The sequence below is a fragment of the Branchiostoma lanceolatum genome, chromosome 8 (assembly GCF_035083965.1).
Source record: "Branchiostoma lanceolatum isolate klBraLanc5 chromosome 8, klBraLanc5.hap2, whole genome shotgun sequence".
Lineage (NCBI taxonomy): Eukaryota > Metazoa > Chordata > Leptocardii > Amphioxiformes > Branchiostomatidae > Branchiostoma > Branchiostoma lanceolatum.
In genome coordinates this window covers 9855498-9868237 of record NC_089729.1, presented here as the reverse complement: position 1 = coordinate 9868237, position 12740 = coordinate 9855498, and the positions used below count along the sequence as shown (strand labels likewise).

Genomic DNA, 12740 nt, shown 5'->3' with positions numbered 1-12740 from the left:
TGGACTACAAGTACTTAAAGACTGGAGACATGATTTTTAGCATTTACTTTTGCTTCAACCAAGGAGGTTAGATATACTAGGTTAGATAGAGATTCTTCCGAATGTTAATCTGACGTCCCTTGGGAATTTTGTTATGCAGTGTGCCATGTGCGTTGAAAGGAGGTGAAAAGAAAGGAAACGAAAGAAAACTGTAAGTTTTTTTGTTATGGAAAAATTTGACAAGTCATGTTAAACATTCTGGCTGGCAAAATACTGTTCAACAGGCACAAACTATGCATGTAACTGAGTTTGGACGGACATTATGTACTTGTGACTCACTTCCTTATGACTTGGGTGGTGCTTACTATTATTTGTGGACAGAAAACTTTGAAGATGTCACATATTGTAAATGCAGAAATATTCGTGGTGGTTTTATGTTCGCAGTTTTCGCGGTGACCGTTTCACAGCAAACTTAAAACCACCGCAAACATTTTTTCCAGTACTGTAGCAGTTTGTAACTATAGCACTGTCGCGGTCTTAAAACCACCGCAAACACTCCATTTTCCCCTTAGCGCGAAATAAAAACCATGCAAACTTAGATGCATTTACAGGAGTTATTTGGTTTCCATTTTTCAAGACACACATGTTAACGTTGTGTGTTTCTGAAGTGATCCAAAAGCTTTGTCAAGTATATCATTATCAAAGTCTTCAAAAATGATGCCTTGAACACAGAAGTATGGAATTGTGTATTTTATACCTTGTAAGCATACTGCAAGGTTTAACGTTATGTACATTCAAAACTAGACAGATTTGCATCTTCCAAAAGAGAACAGCCCCTCAAAGTTGTCTGAGTGACATTTCAACTGAACCTTTAACTGTTAAAACAGTTTGAGGTTATTCTAAAGGTTACAATTAATCTTCCATGTTGTTCGTTGACCTGAAGTTAATGATTTACGTAAATAGGATTCTGGAAACATCCTGGACATAAATTCAAATTGTTTTTTATTTTTTTGTTAAATCACATACCAGGCTTCTGAATTTCATTAGAGTGAGTGTGAATATTTTATCACAGTCTGCCTGTCTTTTCATGTCTTGACTGTACCGTGGTGGTATATGGTCTATGTTGTTACATGTACTACATGTAGGTACATTTTTATACAAATATATTATCATGGTCTAAAGAAAAGAGTGCACTTTGCCCTGGACAAATGATGCAATCCTCTCACCTATCCTGAGTTTTCCTGAGAAGTACAGAACCAACATCTCTCCATTTTGATATGATCTTATGATGATATTTTAATATTTGATATGACAGAGGTTTTTGTGCTTGTGAAAGGACCTTCGTCCACTCCACTAGACCCAGTCATGTACAGTTTGAAAGGACCTTCGTCCACTCCACTAGACCCAGTCATGTACAGTTCCAAAGGTCAGTGACTTCTCGGTGGCCTTGTACAACTTAACAACTGTAGGCTGTAAATGCAGGTTTACTACTCAGGTTGAATTTGAAATGATCTCTCAGACCAGGCTACCAGAAACAACAACATCATGTACTCCTGTGCTTTCTATGATTTCAATGACCCTCCTCAGTTGGCATATGAAAGACAATGCAGGTTATGAGTACAAAATTGTTCTTGCTGAACCACTGAACTGGAACGATGAAAACAACTTTGGATAGTTATGCCTTATAGTCACACCATGTCATAAAATTGCTTCCAGTAAAAATGCTGTTGGACTTGCATAGATTAGATGCACTCAATATTTGAAACAAAGATTGTCCATTCTGAATAGAAGGTTATCAATAAACAAGTAGATTTTGTGTACAGTTTAGGCAACGAGGTAGGTTTATGAAAATGGGTTGCCCTATGAACATCACAATGTCTTGTTTTCAAGGCTGTTGTGCAATAATTGTATTTTCAAATTCATTTTCATTCTTATAAATCTGCACAATGTGTAAATGAGAAGTGAGAAAAATTGTATCAAATTCAAAGTCCCTTCTTGGGGTTGACCTAATTATAATGTCCATATTGATCATATGATGTGTTAAGTGAAATACATTTAGAATACTAAAATTTACTTAGGCCCCGTTCATGATTGAAAAAGTAAAACGGTTCAAACCGTTTCAGCAAGATAAACCGTTTTACTTGTGAACATGAACACTCTGTAACAGCTTCATTCCGTTTAATTCTGAACCTCCTCGCGAGGTAGTCTACAACGGTTCAGAATAAAATGGTTTCATGGAAGTGTCATCATGAACGCAAAAGCAATACGGAACCGGTTCACATTGATGTTTCTGATATTGTACATCGGGGTACATGAGGTCATAGTTCACGGCGTCACTTGGGCTTTAGCACGGGAAAGAGTGACAGCTTTTAGCTGTCAATCGAATTTTCGGCCGTGTTTTTGAACCTTAACATCTTGCTACGGCCCCAGCCCAAGCTGATATCTATTTGGGTGGATCAGGAGGTCCAGAAGAAAGTTGATGGCATTCATCAGAACCAGGAAGTGTATGAAGAAATCACCAAGGGCCTGAAGGAACGCGGCTTCAACAGGACAGCAGTTCAGTGCCGATCGAAGACACCTAAAGTACAACTCTTGGTTAGCGCGCGGAAAATCGACAGTTTTAGCTGTCAATAGGATATTTCGGTCGTCTCGAGGTGTGGGATCGCAGAACAGAAGAGACTTTGCATAATGTGCAAATTAGATGTAAACCGTTTTCAGGGCGGTTGCAAGTTTGCATCACGGACGTTAAATGTAAACTGTTTCAATTCGGAATATATCCGAAACTTTTTTAATCATGAACGGGGGCCTTAAAAACCATAACAATCCTACTTTCAAATTCAATGTTGTTTCTGTGGTACATATTTTGCCAGGGGTCACTGGGCTAGAGTTTTTTTAGGCTGCCACTGCCAGTGTGAAATGATTGATTGCTTGGACTGTTTCTTGTTATCTGCTGGTGGATTGGGTTACATGTGGGTCATGCGGACAAACTGGAGGGAACAGGCAACACTTACTGCCTGATTTCCTCTCATGTAAGATGGAACATGTAGATTTGTGGGAAAGACTCTACCAGGGTTTGACCTTCACCTTCTTTGAAAAGATTACTCAGAGAGCCAGCATGCTTCTCTGTATTAGTAATTACTTGAACTGCGTTCAGGTTATCATATGTTGACCCTACGGGCTGCCGAACCAAAAATAGATCAGCTATAGTTACTCAGAAAACTTATGGTACCGTGGTGTGAGTTGTTGGTATTGAACATGGAGATAGAACTATACCAGCTATATGAGTATATGTGCTGATCGCCACTTGAGTATATTGTTTTGTTGCTGGGTCACCGATTCGACCTGTCTTTGTAAACTCTACTCTACTCTACTCTACTCAAGGTCTGAGGCTGACAGAAAACTGGAAGGATGACTTGTACAATAGTTTAATACCTCTTGCTTTTTACTGTACAATGTTGTGAAGTGTGTACACAGCGAACAACAAGTGTAAAATGCACTCAAACATTGCTTACATGTGTATGGAAAGTTGCCCTCTTTTTGATTATGACAGCACCATGATCTTGGTCATCTTCACTATGCTACTAGCTAAGTACATGTACTAAGATAGTGGATTGGAACAATTTGCACTGAATGGTTGCCACAGATGGCTATGATCTACATCTGATTAGATGGGGTCAAAATAGTTTCATGAGGACAAGGATAGGAAGTGGGACTAAATGTGTTGCTATCTTTTCCTTTCAGCTGAATTCTGAGAGCACAAGGCTGGTACCGGACAGGGAAGATGCAAAGCAGGGCAGTAAAGTCAGAGGTATAAGCATTTTATTTATTTATTTACGTATTGGTTCAGCTGTAGAGGGGCATGCGGCTAGGGCTGCTCAACTAGCCCAGTTTTTAAACTCATTTCTTTTTTTATAATAAAAAAATGTTAATACCAGAATTCGCAAACTGGGATTGGCCAGGGCATGGGATTGATCCCAACTGGATGCACAGAATCCAGTTCTTTAGGCGGATTTAACCCCCCCCCCCCTCGTAGCCAGATTCAGACCGTTAGTGCGAATCGGACAGGGTGTAACTTTTGCCAATTGGACTAAAGTTGTGATAGAGTTGTTAAGTATGTAACCTCCAGTAACATTATAAATCTGCCACATTGACTTTGAGAGTAGCACTTTGAGAGATCGGTAGTGTAGCACCCCCAGGTTAATACGGTTTCACAATACTCAATAGAGTAGGCAGGATCATGCTATATGATTGTCTGTGACAATGATTGTATAGAAGATGAAATACATTTTATTTTAGAATGCTCACTATACTCAGACATGCGCAGACCCCTTGTAAGATCCACACAACTAGACAAGACATATGCACGTCTTACAAATAATGAGTTATTCACATGTTTTATGTCTTCTAGAAACTACGATATGATTGAAAAACTATGTGAATTTGTGTACAAATGTTTCAAGAAGACACTCTGTAGATTTAGATGGAATATAGCACAATGTTCCTTTTCTTTTACTTCATGTTACCTAATGCATTTAGCCCATGTTGGGCATGAATATGCAATAAAGTTCATTGTCATTATATTACATGCAATGGAAGGCTATGATTCAAAAAGTGTGAGCCAGAGGTTGTGACTAAGGGCCTCTTTACACATACGACATTTTAGAGTCGTGCGATCATCGTCGTGGGCGACGTCGCCGGCGACGGTATTTTTTGGCCGTCTAAAGACGATCAAAACAATCGTACGACGGCAATAAACGGGAAATCCTCGAAATGTCGTGCGACCACCTCGGACCCAGTCGCACGACGTTCAGCGGGGGGGCCTGTGGCTGTGTTTTTCTCGTCTAAAGAAGAATCGTCGCCGGCGACGGAAGTGGGTGATATGCTAATAAGCCTACAGCGTGCTGTTTCCTGTCCGGGAAGGAAAGTTTCTATCGTTTTCTTTGTAAATATGCATGCAGTTAGCAATGGAAACATATTTTTCTCATCCGAAACCGGTTATTCCGGCGCGACGCCCTGCTACCAGTGGCTACTTCTCTAGTATGCCCCTATTCCTCGATCCCCGGGACATCCCCGGCGGCGGCCACGAACTCGGGTTAAATCCCGTCCGTCTCTGTACCAGCCTCAATCTCTTTCTTTGTTGAGCACCGTTCTCAACGTCTCATCTGCAGGGCAACAGTTGTTGCAAAGTCAGTAAAAGCTTCATCTTTTGACAAAAACAAGCGGTTCCCCCGCCATTTTGAATTTGAGCGCAAGAGGTCACTTTGGGTCACACGCGCACATCGATGGAATTCTGCGCCGCGGGGGGCCCGTGCTATTTCCTGACCGTGTGTCTAAAGAAAACCGTCGCCTACGACGATGATCGCACGACTGTATAACATTGTAGGTCTAAAGCGCGCCTAATTCATTTTGATCACAAATTTATCTACATTTAACTTATCTGCCAGGTGATTGGCAGATATTGATATGATAATAATGGGCATGTATTGTCTCATTTACCTGAATAATCCTGTGGGATGACTGCTAATGGATTAAGTCATATCAACAAGAAAAAAGGATTGTCAAAGTCGTTAAAGGTAGGTGTGGTTTTAATGGCTGCTATTGTCTCTCCAATTGTCGCTGTCCAATCACAACGGGCCAAGTCAACAATGGATTTTGGGGAGGGGGGTATTTTTGTGCACATGTAAAGCTGTGACTGTGTGTTTTGGAGAACAAACCTATTGCTGCATTTCAACTGTTGTATTCAGTTAAATTTGTGGGCGTTGGCGTAACTTTAGGGTGTTTGGCCCAGAGCCAAGAGGTCCTGGGTTCAATTACCCTGATATGCCACTGATGTTGTGCCTTTGTCAGTTTGTGTAAAAATGGGTACCTGACTTCGATTGGTGAGGTAAAAGGCGGTGGAAGGAGAGAGATGGGCCCTGCCTTCGAATGTCCTGTAGGGACAGTGGATAACAACTCACTGCCCCTACAGCCTCAAAAAGGCTATGGGACAACCTTTTCCTTTATACAATTACTATTACTATTAGAACAACCAGATTATGAACACGAATGAGTTGCTTTGAGAGGTGAAACTTTGCTTGTGAAGTATGCAAATCAGGTTGGGCAACTGTTATCTTGTATAGATTACTATACAATTTGGTGGGCCACAGACAATAGTTCAATTGTTAAACTTTAGCCAGGTGGGCAGGAAACAAATTTGCATATTGTCAAAAGCTAATTATGTTTATGTGCAAGAGGAAGTACAATACTGGCATTATAATGCAAATAAAGGGTATAAAAGCGATAAGTTTCAATTCCTTTTTATTATATTCAAACTTGATCAGGGTTGGACAAGTTTTTAAAAAATCACTGGCTCTAGGTATGCTAGGGCAATTATCTAAAAAAGTCTACTGACCTGATCCAGCTTCTCACTTGCTGAAAATTTAAGTGACATATTTCTATGCATTTTTACTTGCTACGATGATATCATTTTATTTTTAATAGAAAAAGCACTCTAAACTTTACAATATGATCTTGACAAACTTGTAGTCTGTATAACGCAAAATCCAGCTGTCCGGGGGGGGTGGGGGGGGTGGGGGGGGTGTTCTCTCCCCTCCCTCTTGGGTTGCGAGGTGGTTACAGGGCCGCGAGCGGTCACAAGAGTCTTGATTGAATTCAGGCTAGACAAACTTGTAGACTTGCATATATTGGGGCTGAAGATAAATCAATCAGGGTATTGGCCAGAACTGCAGAAGTAAGGTACTTCTGTACATGTTAGTTGCAACATTTTGGATTTTCTTACTACTAGTATCTGACAAGTGATTTCTTGCATTTCGTTACAAATATTATTGACTCCTTCAATTTATTTATTCATCTTACACCTCAGGGCTCGAAATCCTTTTTGGGAAATAGGTGCACTGGTGCACCCAACCAAAAGAATTAGGTGCACAGGAAAAATGTGCACCACATAAAATAAAGTTGAATGTCAGCAAAACATAAGTTTGATGCTACTGCCTCTCTTATGAACTTCAATCTGAATTCTATCAAGATTTCAAATTTCAACAAAGGAAATAAAGTACAACTACAACAAAAGGTTATATTGCTTTTCCTGATACTTACATCTCAATAATATTTTGTACACAAGTATATTCTAGTAGACAAGAGAACCGTTACCCTATATAGTGCAAAAATATCTAGTTGCACCCACAGTCAGAAATTAGGTGCACAGCTCCAACTTTGGGTGCACACGGGTGCACATGCACCCACTATTTGGAGCCCTGCTCCTGATGGCAGTTTAGAATGCCCAGACCACAGAACGACTCTCACCTGACTCAAGTCCGCCACTGGAAAGTTTGCAAATAATTACCTCAAAGGTCAAAAGACCGTGAGAGAGTCTCATTATCTTATCCCTTTCAATGATGTAAATGATTATGTAATGATTATAAGGACAGTTAAAGGATGTAAGATGAAAGTGTTGCGAGATTTAGGCAATGTAAACAATAAACAAAGATCTCAATGCAGGTAAGACAGAGCATGTTAGGCCCCAGAATATTTGTAGAAAAATCAAAGCTACCTTTTTGCTGCTTTATGTACCAAGATAATTAAGAGAATTGAGCGACTGATGGGCATCAATATGATGCTTTTGACAGGCATCAATATGATCTTTTTACAGAAAAAGAATTAGTAGATTTGCCCTAACATTGCTACCCTGCTGGGATGTCAAATTTCTTTAAAGTATAGGGCGTCCGAAAAAATGGCACTGGCCCCATCAGGCAAGTACGGGAGGACATTCACTTGCCTGATCAGTGGTTTCTCTTGCCTGGGACATTTGCATAAATGGACTTGTCTATGTTGATATGTTGTTTATTTTTTGTTACTGAAGAAAGCCTTCCAGAACCTGGTTTGGAAATGTGACGCTGGTATAAGTTAGCCTACAGAATTGAAGGTTTGGTTTCCCGCCTTCAAAAGTCTTCTACTGAGTTCTAGAAATAAGAATATTTTATTTGCCCTTCACAACTGAGATAGCCAGAAGTATGGTATTAGAAAATATGTGAAATGTTTGTTCTTTTAACTAAAGTTACTGTGAAATCTTTAAGAGATTTAGAAATTTCTCCTTCTACATTTACATCCCCATTGGGTATCTACAGTGATAGGTGCAATGCACCAGTAAGCGAACAATAACATGTGCAGTTTGATTATGGAAGGTCAGGTTTTTGTATTGAAATTTATCAGGATAACTTGGCATGACCTTGTGTTTCATAGCAACACGATTATGTATCCTATAATCAATCATGTTGTGTAACCAGGGCTCGAAATAGTGGGTGCATGTGCACTTTTGTGCACCTAAAATTGGAGCTGTGCACCTAATTTTTGACTGGGTGCACTAGTGCACCTAGATATTTTTGTACTCTATAGGGCAAAGGTCCTCTTGTGAAATAGCATACAGAATATTCTTGAAATGTAAGTATCAGGAAAAGCAATGTAACCTTTTGCTGTACTTTATTTGATGTATAACTTGTTTGAATTTCAAAGTTAGCTATAGCATTGCAGATTGAAGCTCTTAAGAGAGGCAGTAGCGCTAAACTTTGTAACTATGTTTTGCTGACTTTATTTTATGCGGTGCACCCAAAATTCTTTCTGTGTACCTAATTTTTTTGGTCAGGTGCAAAAAAATGAATTTCGAGCCCTGCTATAATCAATCATGTTGTGTAACAGAAGTGCCAACTGATACCAGTATTGGGTAATGTAAACTAATTAGCTCACTGCTGCTGGTTGTTGTTGGAAAAGAGATGGCCTTGGGATGGCCTTGAAGTGTCTGGTTTTGTTAATAAACACTCAGTTAAATGACCTTTACATTTGAACTGCTTAGAATAATGGTAGTTGTGATATTGTTCACCTGCGTTGCAATAAAGAGTTCTTTTAATCTAAGAAAACGTTATTTTCTATCAAGGTCTTGTCTTATTTTTATCTCTCTGGATCACCCTACTAAAATTTCCTATTTTATCCAATTATGTAATTGGCTAAGATTTTTGACGGAAAAGTTTGAACAAACTTCAGCTGTCTGTTTTGTTCTTTTGGTGTGCACGCATGTATCATAAGGTTTTGTCACATATTTCATGTCCATATTTTTTTGTACCTTGCCAATTTGTATTCTCATTGTCTTTAGAAATGACATAGCTCACTGAGTTTTCAAGTCATTAACATGTACAATTTTCCTCTCCTGTGTTCCAGCCTGGCGGTGGCTGGGGTGCTCTAACACAGTCCTGTCCTGGGTGTATGGCAGTGAACCTAGTCTCTCAGGGAGCCACACTGGGTAGGTTGACAGGCATTTTCTCTTTCCCTCCACTCCCCTTTGAAAGTTTGTGAAGAGTATGGGACATATACACGATTCCTATGGCTTGTGTTGCCCTTTTTCCCTATGCATTTTTTCCCCAAACTATGTCCCTAATTTTCTTTCACCCTTGCTTAGCTCTCTTACTTAGCCTGGGTGCCATCCTCTGTAGTAACCACTGGCTCAATCTTTTCACTTTCTAACTCTTTGGTGAGCAATCGAAAAGATTGAGCCTGCGGTTACTGTGGTGGATGGCACCCAGGCTATAGCTTTCATTGCACAAGTTTAGTATGCACATATTGCTATCTTTATTTCTTATTGTTGTATCCAAGCCAAGTATGTAGGTCAGGCAAACTTCATTTTAGGGATGACACACTCAAGAAGTCCCAAGCTTTCATGTGGAAAAAAGTTGAAAGTTTTATTCCTTTTTTTTAGTTCATTTTGAATGATGATGTTCCCTGGCTTCAATAGTCAAAGTCTTTCTTCATTGCAATCTGTTATTTTCTCAAACCCTTCTGCAAAACAGGAAAGCCTCTGCACAAGTGTATTGATTAGAATTTTAAATATTAACACTCTTCATTGACGTTACCCCAGCAGGAACCAACACTCTGGCGCCTCCTCACCTACCAGGATGCCCTTCCCAGAATACCACACTCAGCCAGAGAAATGATGATGATGATGTCATATTTGTTGAATCTCCGACCATTGATCCACTGCAGCCCACTGGAGCAGGTACGATTGATGGCATTATCACACTTGCTTGTATTTGGGAAGGAGAATGTGTAATCGTTGATTAAGGCGATAAGTATAGTACCATTTTAACAAGAACAGAGCGCTTTAAGAAAAGCCCGATGCCCTACATGGCCATGCTTCTGAACAATTGTGACACTGCCAGTTCCTTATGATAGTGCAACACCCACGGACATTTTGTGTTTAATGTAATGTAACAAACATTTATGGTAGATTATTGACAGTGCTTGTATATCAATATTTCATTGCGTTCGTGATTTATATGTAAAAGTATTTTAAAGGGAATGACCTGAATTTGTTGATTTTAAACACTGTAACACCAGCGCAATTCAGGTAACTACGGAAACCTGCGATGCTGTTGTTTGTTGTCTGTAAAAAGTTGTGCAATAATAATAAACCATTCATCATCATCATTTTGATTTAACGTTTATACCATAACTTCATCCCTGTCTTAACTTTAATTTGTTAATGATCAAGCCATTTTCTCCAGGCTACAGAATTTGGTTGATCATTTTGAGAATATAGTCAAGCCTGTAAAAAACGACAGCAGGACAAGGGTTAATAATGTGAGGCTTGTGACTAGAGCTTGGTGCCTACAACAAGTGGTTGCCTACACCAGGTGGTTGCCTACACCAGGTGGTTGCCTACACCAGGTGGTTGTCTGATAAGGTTTGACTGTAGTTTTCAAATCAGAAGATCCAATAGATATGTAGTCTTGTATCTGAATGAAAGTTCATCTGTGACGAGTAAATCTTATACACTATTTCCATACACAAAGTCGAGCTCTTACCAACACCAGCAATAGCTAGCTGCCTGTGTCCCACGTATATTGTATTTGTGGCAATCCCAATCACATCAAATAAAGCTTTCAATCAGTCTTCTGATCCTCTTGAATTGATAATATGTTCAGACCATAATACCGCATACGATATGACAGTGTAATTGTTGGAAAAGATGCTCCTTTGTCTAATGTTGGGGCGAGAACCATACTGTAACTAATTGATTACAAAAATATGTGATGACTGTTTTCCTAGTGGGAGGAGGTGGGCTGGTGCCTTATCCCTGAAGACCATCAAATTCTATGCTTCACTTGAACAACATTCTGTTCTGGTTTCACAGCTCTTGCATCAGTTCTCATAGATGGAATTATGTAAAGAACCATGGTGTCAAAAACCTATAATCTAACTTTTCTGAGCATAATGGTGTATGGTATTATATAACTAGAATTATTACTGACTGGGACTTTTTGTCCTGTACTGATTTTTTTTACAAAAGCGTAGGTCCATTTGACGTCATTGTTATGCATTTCATGCCATTCAATAAGTTGTGTTCCCTTTCCCTTTCTGAGAAAGCCTTACCTTATTACAGCACAAAGGTAGTATCTTCAGGCTAGTGAAATTTGGTGCATATTAAGTATGACTATGAAGGTAATTATGGATGTCCCTTCAGGTCTCCAGCAGGTGCCAGTGCCCTTCTCTGAGATGTTGATGATCGGAAAAATTTAGTGTTAGAAATTTCTCTAATTCAGTACTGTATTTGAAGAGACTAAATTTTGGCTAGGTAATTGAACTGAATAATGTACATTCAAAAATTGTTGAGGATATACTTATTTACTTGAGTAGAACTTATCCGATTGTGATCAGGAATATTGAAAATTATGAATTTTTAATTCATGTAGATATCAAAAGATGCAAATTTACCAAAGTTAAGCAGTCAAATTTTCTATTTTACACTATGCTACAATGAAAGCCATAGGGAAGTGGCACTGTACAACAAGCTATTGAAAACACATTATACTTTGCCTAGAGCATTTGAGTTGACCTGTTCAACCAGTGATTGTCATCAGTTTTTCTGTTCAAGGCAAGTTTATCAAAACATCTAGAAATGGTTTTCTACTTTACCAAGATTCTGCATTGTTTTGAATTTGAAGATTCTATATTCTCTCCTCCACATGTGGTATGGTTTAGGACCTGAAGTCTATGGGGATGTTTCATACTTGTTTATGGGTCACTTGCTGTGTGCTTAGGATCTACTGTACATTTGCCTGTGTGGCTAGCAGCTGTCCCCTTTTAAAAAGCACTATTAACTAAAATCTATGTCATTAACACATGTTTGTTTGTTAAGATTTCCATATCCACTCCTATGTAATTTGTATGTTTTTAATATGCAGCTGTACCATGATACTGCTATTGAAAGGAGTAGAGCACAATATTTGAGAACTTACAGTAAATCAAGATGACCTACATTAACTGTAATATGAGAAGATAACCCAATGAGTTTACCATATGGAAAAGTGTTGAAAGGGTAGGGTTTACATTGAAGAATTCATATTTTCTACTTAAATTAGGCATTAACATAACAAAAGTAGCCAATCCTAGTCCCTGTTATCTGTAATAATTTCTGTTAGCATCAGTGTCCGAATCATTATTTTTTCGAGATTCAGGTTTTTTTAGGACAACCAATGTGGTCCTGGTCAGCCTAATTCAAACCAGATGCAGGAGCGTTCAGCTGCCTGTTTGGTGGTTAGAGACCCTTGAGAGTCCAAAGTAAAGGCAAGGCTAACGCCTAAAGTAGCTTACCCTAGCTATTGACAGACAGGTCACATACACACTTCTGTGCTGTAGTCCTCCAGACAGATGAGTTCACCAAATAGCAACCACAGCCTTCCCAAGAAACTATTATGCTGGCAACCAAGCCACTCCAA

General features: G+C 39.3%; 1 protein-coding gene across 5 annotated transcripts in view; it reads left to right on the top strand.

Moving 5' to 3' along the window:
- LOC136440011 (uncharacterized) overlaps window positions 1-12740 on the top strand; it is a 33292-nt gene that overhangs the window by 5399 nt on the left and 15153 nt on the right. For 3 of the 5 annotated variants that reach the window (XM_066435750.1, XM_066435748.1, XM_066435752.1), the window contains exons 2-4: window positions 3721-3787; window positions 9187-9268; window positions 9881-10018. In XM_066435750.1, coding sequence (XP_066291847.1) covers window positions 3761-3787; window positions 9187-9268; window positions 9881-10018 — 247 coding nt within the window. In that variant the 5' untranslated portion in view covers window positions 3721-3760. Of the gene's footprint in view, window positions 1-139; window positions 191-3720; window positions 3788-9186; window positions 9269-9880; window positions 10019-12740 lie in introns of all 5 variants that reach the window. The other 2 variants (XM_066435749.1, XM_066435751.1) reach the window with 2 other exon arrangements.